The following is a 14,823-nucleotide window of genomic DNA, read 5'->3' as shown; positions in this document are numbered from 1 at the left end:
CCCGCGTACCAGAAAAAATAAAAAAAAAAAAATTTAAAAAAAAGTAATAATAATGGCATCAAATGTAAATGATCTACACAATCCAAATAAAAAGCAAAGATTGAAAGCAAAACCTGCTTTCAATCTGCTATTTATAAGAAATGGCACTTCAAATATAAGGATGCAAAGAGGTTGAAGTAAAAGTATAGAAAAAGACTAGCATGGTAACACTAATCAAAAGAAAGTTGGATTGTCTCTATAACATAAAAAAGTCAATTAAAAAGAAAAGGACATCACAAGAGATAAAAAAGTACATTTAATAATGATAAAGGCATCAATTCACCAAGAAAATAGAAGAGTTCTAAATAGTTGTATATTTAATAGAACTTCAAAACATATGAATCAAAAACTGATAGAAATACAATGGAAAAAAAGACAAATCCCCAATTATAGTAAAAAATATTTTAGGACCCATGTCTCAATAATTGACATAACAAGTAGATAGAAAAATCAGCAAAAATATAGATGACTTGAACAACACTATCAACAACTTGATCTGTTGTCATTTTTAGAACACATTCAGAATGCACATTTTTTTCAAAAACACACTGAACATTTGTCAAAATAGACCTTATTCTGAGTCTCACTAAATTTAAAAGTTCTCAAGTCATACAAACTATGTTCTCTCTCTACAGTGGAATAAATTTAGAAATTAATAACAGAGCAATATGTGAAAAATCCCCAAATATTTGGAAACTAAATAACACACTACTAAATGACCCAGAAATCAAAGAAGAAAATTAGAAAGTATTTTCAGCTGAATGATAATAAATATCAAAACCTAAGAGATGTCTCTAAAGCAGTACTTAGAGGGAAAATCTATAGCACTATACAATATTATCTTTTAAAAAAGTCTCAAATCAATGACCTCAGCCTTCACCATAAGAAACTAAGAAGGGCAAATTAAACCCAACAGATGCAAAAGAAAGGAGATAATAAAGATCTGAGCAGGTATCAATGAAATAGAACATAGAAAAATGATAGAGAATCTATGAAACAAAAAGTTGCTTCTTTCAGAATATTTATAAAATTGATAAACCTCTAGACATACTTATCAGGAAAGGAAGAGTGAAGACACAAATACCAGTATCAGGTATGAGAGTGCTGGCATTAGAACAGATTATACAAATATGAAGAGGATAAGAGAATATTATGTACACATTTATGACAATAAGTTCAAAAATTTAAATAAAATGGACAAATTCATAGTAAAACACAAACTGTTAAAGCTGTCTCAGGAAGAATTAGATACACTGAATAGCCCTACCATCTATTTTTAGAAATTTAATTTGAAGTTAAAAACCTTCCAGCAAGTAAAAATGTCCAGATAGCTTCACTGGTGAATTCTACCACATAACTAAGAAAGAAATAATATCGATTCTACACAAACTTACACAAATTTGAAGAGGAGGGAATATTTTCTAACTTATTCTATGATGGCAGAATTAGCCTTATACAAAAACTTAACAAAAACATTACAAAAAAGAAAATGACAGTTAACATCTATGCAAAACCCATAACCAAATTTTAGAAAATTTAATCATAAAATAAATTAAAAACTTAATATGTCATGATCAAGTGGGGTTTATCCCTGGAATGCAAAATGGGTTTAACATTCAAAAATCCATCACTTTTATTCACCACATTAACAGACTAAAAAAGAAAAATGCTGACTCATCTTAACAGATGCACAAAAAGCATTTGGAAAACTCTAATACCTATTCCTGATTAAAAACTCTAAGAAAAGGAGAATAGAAGGAAAATTTCTCAACCTGATGAAAAGCATTTATGGAAACTGTATACTTAACATCATATTTCATGATGAAAGAATGATTTCCCCCATATGATTAGAAACAAGATGATAACTGTCCTTAATCTTTCTACTCAAAATTGTACTGGAGTTTCTAGCCTGTGCAGTCCAATAGGAAAAAGAAATGAGAAGCATTCAGATTGGAAGAGAAGTAAACGATCTATACTCAGACAATACAACTCATCTATGTGGATAATTGGATGGAATCTATGAAACAGCTTCTAGAACTAATAAGTGAATTTCGTGATATTGCAGCCAAGCTATCAGATAACTGCAGCCCTAGCCGTCATTTTGTTTGCAACCTCATGATAGACCTTAAGCCAGAGCATCCAGTTAGACCTCTCCCAAATTGCACCACAGAAACTCTGAGATAGTAAATGTTGTTTTAAGCCAATATTTAACATTTTGGGGTTATTGATTATGCTGCAACAGATAGCTAATATAGCCATTGCCTATTCATTCATTTAACATTTATTATTTCCTAACTCTGAGCTAGGCACTGTTCTTGGTGTTAGGGATACAGTGGCAAAAAAAAAAAAAAAAGCAAGGTTCCTGCTTTCATGGAGCTTATATTTTGATGGGGATGGGAGAGCAGCAAGAGACAGGCAATAAATGAGTAAACTAATTAATAATAATAACAAGAGATAAGTGCTTTGGTGAGGTAATATGATGGGGGGATCGTTACTTGAGAAAGGTTTTTCCAGAAAAACTTACGCTATTTCAACAACAACTTGAATGATGTGACGATCTGGGGACAAATTTTTCCAGGCATAGAGTTCAACAATAGCAAAGGCCCAGAGGTGATAATAAACTTGTCTCTTTCCAGGTCCAGCAAAGTGATGGTAAGGGCCGGATCTTGAAAAACAGGAATCAGCAAACTTGTCTTCTAGGTCAAATCCTGCCCAAGTCCTGTTCCAGTACAGCCTACAAGCTAAAAATGGCTTTTACATTTTTAGAGGGTTGTATGAAAAAGAAGAAGGAGGAGAAGATGTGACAAAGGTCCTATGTGGCCCACAAAGCCTAAAACATCTAGGTTCTTCACAGGAAAATTTCTTCACAGGAAAAGTTTACAGGCACCCATAGTAGGATTTCATTGGTTAGTATAAAGAATTTATACTTAATTTTCTTTAAATTTTTTTTATTTCTTCTTTTTATTGTGGAATAGTATTCCATTGTATGGATGTATCACTCTTTGTTATCTATTACTTAGTGGAAGAACATTTGGGTGATTTCCAGTTTGGGGGGATTAGGAACAAAGCCACTAAAAAAATTGAAATACACATATTTAAAGTGCACAGTCTGATGGATTTTGGCAAATGTATACATCCACTTATGTCCAGTCTAATCAAGATGTAGAACATTTCTATCAATATAACTGCCATGAGTTCTCTGCTGTCCTTTTCCAGTCAATTTCCCCTAACCATTATTCTGATTTCCTTCACCATAACTTCCTCCCGCCGTCCCAGAAGTTCATATAAATGGAACCTTATAGCATGTAAGAAGATGCTATATGATGCCATATGCTCCTTTTACCCAAGAAGAATTAGTAAGCAATTGAAAGTTTTTGAGAGCGAAATTGGCACAATCTGATATTTATTTTAAATTATCTTCTTGGCTACTGTGTGAAGGATGATGAGTAGACAATAGTGTGCCCCTTAAGTATTCTTCTTCTTCCCATCTTCTGGGGGGATATATGGCTCGATAATATTCCTGGCCAGACCAGAATTTACAGGTCAACTTCAACTACATAGAGCAAAGCTCGATTCAAGAGTTCCATTCAAGGCACTCGAACAGTTTCTGCCGTTCCAGGCTCTCCCGGCAGGTGGCGCCAGAGCCCAGTTCCTGGCCTGCCTCGCCGAGTCCGCGCGCGGCAGTGAGAGCCGGACGCCGCCGAACGCCGCCGAACGCCGCCAGACGGCTCCCCGCGGCGATTTCTGCGCTAGTGGCTGCGCGCCCCCAGAGGTCCGGGTTTGCGCTGAAGTTGGGGAGCCGTGAGGATCCCCCCGTGGGTGTCGCGCCCCGGCCTCGGCTGCACCTCGGGCTGGCAAGCCACGTGTGCCCGCCTCCGACCCTCGGCAGAGGCGTCCTAGGCCAGGAAGAGCTGAAGTTCTGCGGCACCGGCGTCCGTCCCGGGACCGTCCTTTCCGCTGCAACTTTCTCTGGATAGAGGGTGCGTGCGGATGGATCCCGACAGGGAGCGCTTTGGAGAGGCTACCCACCCATGGGAAGAGGTGGCCCGTTGGGTTTAGAGCCAAGGAAAGGAGCGGGCGTGTAAACTAGGCTTTGGAGGGAAGTAATGGGAGGGGCGCGTGAGGCAGGTTGGAGGGCAGAGAGAACAGCCCGGACCGGCGCTGATTGTCAGGCAACAGACGGGAGTGGCATGGGGCAAGGAAAGTGAAGTACGTAAGCTTGTTTGGGTGGAGGGTTGCCTAGGGAAACGGAGCACTTGAGAGCCTCTTCTTTCCCCTCTCCAGCCTCCTCTTTGGTGCTGAAGTCACGACCCCATCGATTTCTCCTTCCCCCCACCCCTCCCGCTCTCCTTTAGCCTGAGGGAACCCGAGGCGCAGAGGGCTGAGAATGAGGCGATAGTGGAGGATGAAGACATAGCCTTGGAGCCCCGAGGACAATGAAACCGACGCCCCTGCTGCAGCTGGCGCTGCTTCTTGTCCTGCCCAGGAGCCTGAGGGGGAAAGGGTGTCCTTCTCCGCCCTGCAAATGCCACCAGGAGGACGACTTCAGAGTCACCTGCAAGGATATCCACCGCATCCCCAGCTTACCGCCCAGTACGCAGACCCTGTGAGTACCTGAGAGAGGAGAGGGGAGGACTCAGGAGCCAAAGTCGGCTGGAAAAGGTGGATGGAAGTGCACAAAAAGAGCTTGAGAGGGTTGTGTGTGCGTGTGTGTGTGTGTGTGTGTGTGTGCGCCCGCGCGCGCAATGAGTAAAAACTCCATCGACCAAACGTGGGATTGCTGACGCTCGAGTTACTCATAACACAGAAAAAGTTAACGAAATTTTAGTACAAGATGAAAAGTGAGAGTTGTTCTTTCTACAGAGCTGCTGTTCTGCACTTTGCCTACTCCCAGCCCTGGCTGAATCTTAATTTTACTTAAGATGTAAATAAGATTAATAGCAACTCAAAAACGGATCCTTTTGATCTTATTTTGGGTGATGAAAGTTGCAAAAAAAAAAAGGGGGGGTTTCAACTTTTAATCTTTCTAGATGGGAAATTATCTTACCAGGTCTCTTGGTTCATCAAACATTTGACAAAAATTTAATCAGGGCTCTTTTAAAAACACAGTCGTCCCTCGGTATACATGGGGGATTGGTTCCAGGACCCCTGTGTACACTCAAATCAGAGGATGCTCAAGTATAGCATTTGCATATCACCTATGCACATCCTCCTGTATACTTTAGATCATCTCTAAATTACTTACAATACCTAATACAATGTAAATGCTATGTAAATAGTTGCCAGTGTGTGGCAAATCCAGGTTATGCTTTTTGGAACCTTCTGGAATTTTGTTCCCCCAAATATTTTCAATCCAGTGTTGGTTGAATCTGCAGATATGAAACCTGCCCAGATGGACGGTCAACTGAATATCCTTTATACTTCGTCTGGAATTCACTTTGTATGAAGTATCTGAGTTATTTACTCAAATGTGAGATACCCACTGATGTAGTGCATCCAAAAATCTCCTTTGGCTTTGGCATGGTAGAGGTATAAAGAGATGAAATTTCATAAAGTACATTTTTATCTGCGTGTTAAATGTTACCAGATTAGAAACTTGATGTTAAATGAGTTTTGTGTACATCTGTTCCTTAACAGATGTTGAAATCAACGATTGAAAGGATAATTGTAAACAAGGGAAGAAGGCTTTCTTGGGTGATTAGAAATAGAACAGTAGGAAAGAATAGTAAGACAGTCTGGTTTTACTGTTTACTTAACTGGTTAAACCCAGTTAAGGTACAAAAGCTCAGGTTATTAAAGAAAATGTAGGTAAGTGGAAAGCAATGGTGAAGTTGTATTTAAGATTTCCTCAAGAATTCAGCTCATAGGGACATTCAACAGTGGGTTATGAACGTTTTGGACACAGGTGTGTATTTCTATGCTGCGATATCTCAGTTTCTTATCTCACCTGGGTCAATTAGTGTAATAACGTCCAGTGAATAACATTCATTCTCGGGCTTCCCTGGTGGTGCAGTGGTTAGGAATCCACCTGCCAATACAGGGGACGTGGGTTCGAGCCCTGGTCTGGGAAGATCCCACATGCGGTGGAGCAACTAAGCCTGTGCACCACAGCTACTGAGCCTGCGCTCTAGAGCCTGCGAGCCACAGCTACTGAAGCCCGCGTGCTTAGAGCCCGTGCTCCACAACAAGAGAAGCCACCGCAGTGAGAAGCCCGCACACCAGAACGAAGAGCAGCCCCCGCTTGCCACAACTAGAGAAAGCCTGCGTGCAGCAACGAAGATCTCCATGCTGCCACTACAGAATAAAATACGTTCTTATCCTCTTGATTAAACCCCTGCATTGACTCCCCATGTCTCCCATGATAAAACTCTTTTGTACAACCTACAAGATCCTTTAAGACGTAGCCCAGTCTTTCAAACCTCATGGCTCCTACTCTGTCACACTTTTCACTCCTACTGAACAGAATTTCTGGCACTTTCCCCAAAGTTCTTTGCTCTCACAACTAACTGCCTGGGCCTTCCCTTCCACATTCTCTTCCCTCTGCCTAAAGCGACTTTTCCCTTTTCTTCATCTGGCTGATGCCTACTCCAAGGTCCAGATTAGCTGTCAACTCCTTCAGGAAGCCCCTCCTGGTCCATGACCCCTAGGCTGGGTGAGCGACCTTCTCCACAACATTCTGTGCATTCACCCCGTCCTAGCCCTTACACACAGCTTTTCCGTAACTTGATATTTCTTTGAGTGCCTGTCTAAGCAGGACGTGAGCTTCTCTAACACAGGGACCCTGTCATTCAACTCTGGAACTACTCTGATGCTCAAAAAAAAAAGCTTGTTAGGTGAATGAAAGAACAAACAAATATGCTGGTCTCAGAGTGTCTGCTGTGTGTGGGGAGAAAGGAGGCCAGAGACATCACGACTTCAGAGACTTCTTTAAGGGGAGCAGAACTTCAAGAGTCATTGAAGAGAAATGTGACTCTGGCAGTGGAAGGGAAGCTGGAATCATTCTGTGTATAGTTCCACCAAGTGATGAGACAGGTAGTGTCAGAGAAAGAGCAATGAAATCAGAGTCAGGATACACATCTCTTCCTCCCTCTCTCACTAACTGTGAAATTAGGTGAGATAATTTATGTGGCAGGACCCAAGTTTCCTTCAGGGTAAAAGGGAGGGTTCCATTAGGTTCTTTCTGATGCCTGTGATGCAATGAGAATAGTCTGAGGGAATCCACTGAATCACTGGATAAAGACAGTAGTGGGGAGAATCTGATGTTGAAAACAGTGGGAAGATGGGGAGAGGGAGGGCAGGAGGGGAGCTGTTCTGAAGAATGAAGTTATCCTGAGATAGAGAAGAGAAAATTGATGAAAAGTATAGGTTAAAGAGCATGCTAATTTGAACAATGACTGCAGCCCTGGGCAAAAGTAGCAGAATGATTTTCAAATCTTTTGGGGGCAGTAGAACTCTTCTGTGAAAGGAAAGCTTATGAGAGAAGTCAAATATGTAAAGCTAACAATCATACTGTGCTTTTTCCTGTTCTCAGTACTTTATACCAACTCACCCATTGAATCCTCACAAAACCAAATCTAGTAGACGATTTTATTACTCTCATTTTATAGATGAGAAAACTGAGGCACAACAGAAATGAAGCTATTTGCTCAACGTCACACAACTTGTAAGCGGTACTGCCAGGATGTGAAATACTGCAGAGCTGCACCCTGAGCCCCCTGCTTTCAGAGGAAAATGGGTCTCACCCTGCCAGCTCTTCCCCAGTATGGTTGTGAGGCTTTGGAGAAAAAAGTTTGAAAGCTAGTGATGTCCAATAAGCCACAGATAACCTTGGGGGCTATTGTCCCTAGAAATATGCAGTAACTCAGAAAATGGGAGGGTAAGAGGAAAATAAAACAAGGAAAGAAAGAAGGAGGGAAAGAAGAAATTGGGAGGGAGGATTGGGACAGAGGGAGGAAAAGAAAGACTACATCTATCATACAAGGCCTTCCCTGCTGGAGCAAACCAGATCCTTGTCATTAAAAACCTGTTCTGAGTGGTAACCCCTATTCCAAATACAGATGCTGTTTAACCATTGCCTAGCCATTTTACAAATTACTATGGTGCAATTTTCCCTAACCCTTACCTTCTATCCACATAGTATGGTGCTGAAAGGTAAAGAGATTGCCTCTTTCTTCACCACCCATACACCTGTCACATGGGCTGGGTGGGAGTTATACTGTTTATGGCTCCCACTGAAACAGTGGTTCGGAATCTTTTCTTCCACTTCCCCCCCTCCAAATGGGCATGATACACTCTCTTTATAACAGTGGTTCTAACTAGGTGAGAAGTGAGGGAGAGCTGGTATCCCTACTCCCTGGTGGAACATTCTAGAATCTTTGATATACAGGTAGTCTGAAAAAATTGCTCCTTCCAATTGAGAAGTACTGATTTAAGGGAACGTTAATGAAGCAAGAAGAATAAAATTTAAGTTTTCATATATAATTATAGATCATATTACCTTAACACCAAGGATAACAAGATTGACCCATCACTCTCATTCAGAGAGTTGCCATTTGCTACTTCTGTGTATAAGAGACCATCCCTTCTCTGAGGAGGTAGATGAGGTTAGACGGCTGTTCTGGATTTCTGTGGATTCTTCCTCAAGAAAGTGCAGCCTTACCTTGCCTTGTCCTTTTAACCCACCTGCTTTTAGTTTTATGATGGTGACAATCATTGCCTCCACCCCCTCCATCCCCCGCCTTCCAGAGTCTAGGGCCTCAGTGAAGTAGTGGTTTGTCCATCACGCACTTGTGTGCCTTCAGAAATGTTTCTGAAAGAGTTGTAGCTATTGTTTTCGGGTTCTGCATTTTGCTTCAGTTTTTAGTCATTTGCATTCTGTATCTGTGTCTCTAATTGATGGCCTGTCCTGGTGTCTTCTAAACTGAAGATGGTAACTCACCATCTTCAGGATTTTTGCCTTCTCTGTGTTCTACCCATGCTATGATTTACTCAATATTTTTAGGTTGACTCACTTCTTCAACTAAAAGAAATCTGTTTAGAAGGCTTATATTGTGACTATAAATGGAAAATTAGCACGCCTTGCTCTAAATAGAAGGTAACTAGAAAACTAAATACAATTAAAACATAAATGTAATTCTATTCTAGCTTGAGACTATTGTCTTTGAATGTTCTGAGCCTGAGGCTGCCTTCTCTTTGTTATAAAGGAAGTTTAATAAGTGTTCAAGAAATATCAAAGAGATATCAATCCACCAATCCTTGGTGGTGTCAGAAAGACTGAAGGACAATGGAAAAGGGAATCACTTTCTCACTGTGTGATTCAATATTATTTAAAGCCATGTGGGCATTCCACCTAAAATAATCTCAAGTATCTCCAAGTCACACCTGTTTTACACTTAGGGAAATGTGGATTAATTCTACATTTCACAATTACTTCAGTTACAATTAGCGGTCATAACCTGAATATCATTTGGCTTTAACCTAAAGAGAAGCCCTCTGCTTCAGCACCCATATGCTGTCCAAACACGGACCAATACTTTGTGTCTTATAAAGGCAGCTTCACTTCACACTTCCAGGCTCTGTGATTTATTCTCTGTTATTCTGTGTGAGTATGTGTGTGTGTATATCAGTCAAGGTTTTCATTGGTAAGTAACAGAAAACCCGCTGTGTCTAGCTTAAGGAGAAAAGAAATATTTTGAAAGAATTACATATAATTTACAGAATCATCGTAGAACCAGGCTTTGAAAATAGGCCAAGGCCCACAGCAGGCAGGAAGTTGGAACCACCGCCAACCATCTGGTTGGAACAACTCCATGGACAATACCGTGATCACAGCCACAGAACATCTGTGGTGCTGGGCACCCAGTTGTATAGCTGCTGGACTATCTGTGTGCTGTCATAACTAATTTCTCAATTGTCCCTGCCTCTTTGAATCACCAGCCAGAGAATGATATCCTATGTGAGAGCAACTGATTATCTGGTGTAGGTTACCTGCTGTGTCCTAGCTGCTGGGGGTAGGAAGAGGAAAGAGGTCTCCCTTTATCATTTTTGGTGTCAGCAGTAGGAGATGCAGAATAGTGTCCTTCTAATATTACACACAATGGGGAATTTCCCACCAAAGAGGGGCCATATGCCCTCCACATGGCTCATCACTTCTTTCATTCTGCAAATGTTTATTAAGCACTGGCTATATTCCAGACACTGTGCTAAGCTCTGGATTTGGTGGAGAATGATGCCAACATGTCCCTGTTCTCAGGGGTCTCACAGTCTAGTGTGGAAGCTGAATATTAATCCCATAAACATGTAATTAGAATTGTGTAAGTGTGCTGAGAGTATACTTGGTGGAAATGGGCGGATGGGGGGGTTAACTTTGACTGGGGTTCAAAGAAGACTTTGAGCTGTATCCTGAACCAGTAGAATTTGGGTATAAGCGTTTCATGGAGGGTGAGGAAGCATTGTTCCAGGAGGTGGAACTGCTCGTTTGAAGAACTTTGGAGAATTCTAACTTAAATGCTGAAGGGTTTGATTAATTCGCTTGGGACAAAGATATTGATGGGCAACAAAATATGTACTACATACTTTCTTCATAATACAATACAGGTCAAAGTGAATTCTGATGTCAGTGGGGGCAGCTTTTGTGTCCAAAGAAGGCTTTTGAGGGTAACTGGTTTTAAAAACAAATATTTGACTCATTAAAGTAATAAATGTAAAACCTAGGGGTTTTTTTTTTTGAGTTTTCCATGTATTTATTATTTTATTTGTAAATCTAATTGTAACAATTACTTTAAGGAAGAGTTTATAATTTAATAATATCTTAATAAGTACTTTAATAAAATAATAAGTAGTTTAAATGAATACAAATGTAATATATTTTCTTTTAAAGCATGTGAATATTTGACAAAACTTTCCAAATACTTGGAAAATTCTAGAAAGTCTATTAAATTAAATCTTATAAGTACCAGGAATCCTAAGTTTTTAGATATCCCAGTGCTCTTTACGGGGCAGGAGAATAAAGTGGTTAAGAGCATGCTCTCTGGAGTGAGGTCATCTGGGTTGAATGGCTTGCTGTACTGTTTCCTAGGTATGCTCTTGAGAATGTAGGAGAGAAAAAAATTTCCCCCTACCCTTCTAAGTTCTCGGCTGGGGCCTCTGTAACAGTAACAGATTAACAAAAGAAAAGCATACAAATTTATTTAATATAAGTTTTACATGGCATGACACAGAGCTTTCACAAGGAAATGAAGACCCCAAGAAGCTATTATACCTGAGCGTCTTTATGCTAGTTTTGATGAAGCATGGTGAGCCATGGAACAATATGACAAGACAAAAAAAGGTGTGAGCTAAGTGTAATAAACGGGCAAACAGCAAAGTCTGTTCACTCAGATTCCTCTTGCCTTCCCTCTGTCTTTAGAGATAGGGATGGTCCTTCCCTGCGGGTATAGGGAGGACCTCTCACCAGAGGGTGTTGTGACCTGCTTTGGGAGAAGGTCAGAAAGTCCTCCCTGCACATGCTGTTTCTCAAATTCCTTAAAATACTCAACATGCCAAAGTTCTGTATTTTGGGGTAGCCTGTCCTAAACCCCATCAGGAACATTGCCTGATTGTTCTGTGCCTCAGTTTCTTCATCTATAAAATAAGGATAAAAGTAGTACCTGCCTCATTGGATTGCGGGGAGGTGTGAATGACCTAACACTGTTAAAGAATAATTTTCAAAGGCAGGTAAAATTATGACTCTCGTACAGCTATAAATTGAACACATTAAAGATTGTGTTTAACTCATTGCAACGTATTAGTTTCCTAAGACTGCCGTAACAGAGTATCACAAACTGAGGAGCTTACCATAACAGAAATGTATTGTCTCACGGTTCTGGAAGCTAAGTAAGAAATCAAGGTGTTAACACGGCTATGTTCCTCTGAAAGCTCTAGGGAAGAATCCTTCCTGCCTTCTTCAGCTTCTGATGGCCGTGGGAATCCTTGGTGTTCCTTGGCTTGTAGCTGCAGGATGCCAATCTCTGTCTCTTTATTGATGTGGCCTTCTCTCTGTGTGTCTTTGTCTCTGTGTGTCCTTTCCTCATCTTATCACAATCCCAGTCATTGGGTTTAGGGCTCACCCTACTCCAGGATGACCTCAGCTTAACTAATTATATCTACAAACACCCTATTTCCAAATAAGGTCACATACTCAGGTTCCAGGTGGACATGAGTTTTACGGGGACACTAGTCAATCCACAACAAGGAGAAAACTGGTAAGATGTTGCAATCAGCTTAAAGGAGAGCCCACAAAATCAGCACTTTTATAGATGTGGAATACCGAAGTGAACATGCTGATGGAGGCAAAACTAACTTCTTTCATGTGGGGAAGAGTGGGCAGAGTCAACTGAAGCGCTCACAGGACAGAATTTGTGTGTCCGCAGACAAAATTGTTTCGCCTTGTTGTCAGTCATCTACAACCTACAGAGCTGTAAAGTAGCTCTTGTTGAATCAGACTCAATCTTGGAAGAATGTGCTCTAAATCAATGCATAGTTTTCCACTGAAGCACGATTTTGCCCCTACAATGTGTATAAATTGCTTAGAACAGTTACTGGCTCACGGTAGACATTTACAAGTAAACGCAGTAAAAAATAATTTTCTTTTCAACTTAAATCACAGGTTGAAATAAATTACTCAATCATTCATTTTAAATTGGAGTTGCAAGGGCAATCTATTAGATATTCCAACAGCCCAAGTTTAAATAAGACAAAGACCGAACATACCAAATATGTATTGACTATTCTTAAACTCAACACAAACATATTGATACTGTGGATCTGAGTTAGCCTCTCATTTCTATTCTTAATTGTAAAATTTCCCAGGCTAAAAGATGTCTATTCAGTAAGCAAGTTGGTCTTCCTCCTCTAACGAACTCTGGTTTTTAAGGAACCATCCACAGGCTTCCTAAGTTCCTTGTAATTAGGGTTGCCCTATCTGAAAGGAACCTTCTCTTGTACCTGTTGTCCAGGTGTAATTAATAGCATTCCTTTCATTCTCAAAGGTGTCCCAATTTGGAGGATAAATTACTAATAAAACATAAAGTCCAGAGGCCCATAGGACATATGGGGACATTCTTAGCCTTGTTTATTGTCACCGTAACTGGGAGACAATAACTTAAAATGGGTTGGTCTCTCAATACCCCTTCAAAATCTGCAATCCCCACATAGTTAGGTAGCTAGCTTCCTTCACTGCTTCAGTTGATTTTGTGTTTCTTTGGCTCTCTTAAGATACTGAAAGTGTCTTCCCTTCTTGCTTACTGTAGGAGCCTCCGAACCTGTCCCGTCTTCCACCCCTGCCCTCCACAGCCTGTTCATACAGCAGCCAAAGAACTTTTGAAATGTAGGTCAGGTCATGTCCCTCCTCTACTCAGGAACTTCTAACAGGGTTCCTAGTTATCTCAAGATAAAAACCAAAGTCCTTCCAGTTTTGGCCCAAAAAGCCCTATGTGATTCAGACCTTCTTTACTTTTCCAATTTTATTTCTTATTACTTTCATTCGTAATCCAGCTTTCACTCCATTGGCCTTGTTGTTCCTCACATTTGTCAGGATTTACATATTTGGTCCTTCCCTGCGTCTCAAACATTATTTCCCCAGACATCCCCACGGTTAATCCCTGCACCTCCTTCAAGTTTCTGTTCAGATGGTACCTTCTCAATAAGGCTTTCCTAATCACTCCATTTAAAATTTAACACTCCTGCTTTAAAACATTTTTTTAATCCATAGCACTTGTCACCTTCCAGTATCTAAGTAATTTGCTTGTTTTTATGCTTCTTGTTTATGTCTTTCTCCACAAGAATATAATCTCCACAAGGGCAAGGTTTTTGTTTTGTTTATTGTTGTTGTTGTTATTGTTTGTCTGTTTTGTTCAGTTATGTATCCCCAGTGTCCAGAAAAGGCCTGGTATATAATCGATAGTCAGTGAGTATTTGTTTAATAGATGAACAAACGCATGAATGAATGTCTCCAGAGGCACTCTAATGTTGTCCCATTGGGTTCTTTGCACCCTTTTATAATTCCTTTTCCAAGTCCTTTAGTTTTATTGCCCTGTTAAGACGGATGGAATTCTGCTTTGTTTCGTATTTTTCCTGGCTATCTGGGACACTACTTCTTTAGATACTGAAGTGACATCCACATCTCTCATTGTTTGTTCATATTACTAAAGACCTGTTGATGAAGATCCTTTGAACTGCCACCCCCAAGAAATTAACTACCCCAGTGCTTTCTAAACTTCCCAAAGGTAGGGCTCCTCGGCAAGAGGAAGTGGAGCAGGGCCCCTGGGATAGCTGGGATACTCAGAGGAATCCAGGGCAAGCAGGACATTCCTTCGAAGTCTTTGGTTTATTTTTTCAATTTAACTTCCAAAAAATTACTAAAATTTTAAATTCTTTTCCATCACGTATTTGTTTTTCATGTGGCTTCTTGTATACCTTCCCGGAGTTATTTCCTTGTACCTTCAGGTTAATGCATCTCTGTATTTGAATATCCCCGTCACTTGATCCACAGAAGTGCCTTGATGCACGGAATGGCAGGCACTGAAGGAGGCCAGTGAAGAAGTAGTTTGGGAGGCAGTGCTGTGTGTAAGAGCTCCATGATCAGACCAGCTCTGCAGAGGCCAAGCCCATTCAGTCCTGTTCTCAGAGACCTGGGTCCAGAATGGCTGGTTATGTCACCTGCCCCTGGGTCTAAGTCTGTCTTCGTATATCAGCTCTGATAAATTAGTAGACATAGAAAACAAATTCACACTACTTAAAATGTGT

General features: G+C 40.6%; 1 protein-coding gene across 1 annotated transcript in view; it reads left to right on the top strand.

Annotated features, from left to right (window-relative positions):
- The first annotated feature begins 3,785 nt into the window (after window positions 1-3,785).
- TSHR (thyroid stimulating hormone receptor) overlaps window positions 3,786-14,823 on the top strand; it is a 168,642-nt gene continuing 157,604 nt past the window's right edge. The window contains exons 1-2 of the mRNA XM_067737781.1: window positions 3,786-4,019; window positions 4,324-4,645. Of these exons, the coding sequence (XP_067593882.1) occupies window positions 4,476-4,645 (170 nt within the window). The 5' untranslated portion in view covers window positions 3,786-4,019; window positions 4,324-4,475. The remainder of the gene's footprint in view (window positions 4,020-4,323; window positions 4,646-14,823) is intronic.

The sequence above is a fragment of the Pseudorca crassidens genome, chromosome 1 (assembly GCF_039906515.1).
Source record: "Pseudorca crassidens isolate mPseCra1 chromosome 1, mPseCra1.hap1, whole genome shotgun sequence".
NCBI lineage: Eukaryota > Metazoa > Chordata > Mammalia > Artiodactyla > Delphinidae > Pseudorca > Pseudorca crassidens.
Note: the sequence above shows the minus strand (reverse complement) of the source record. Positions and strands in the feature narration are given on the sequence as shown.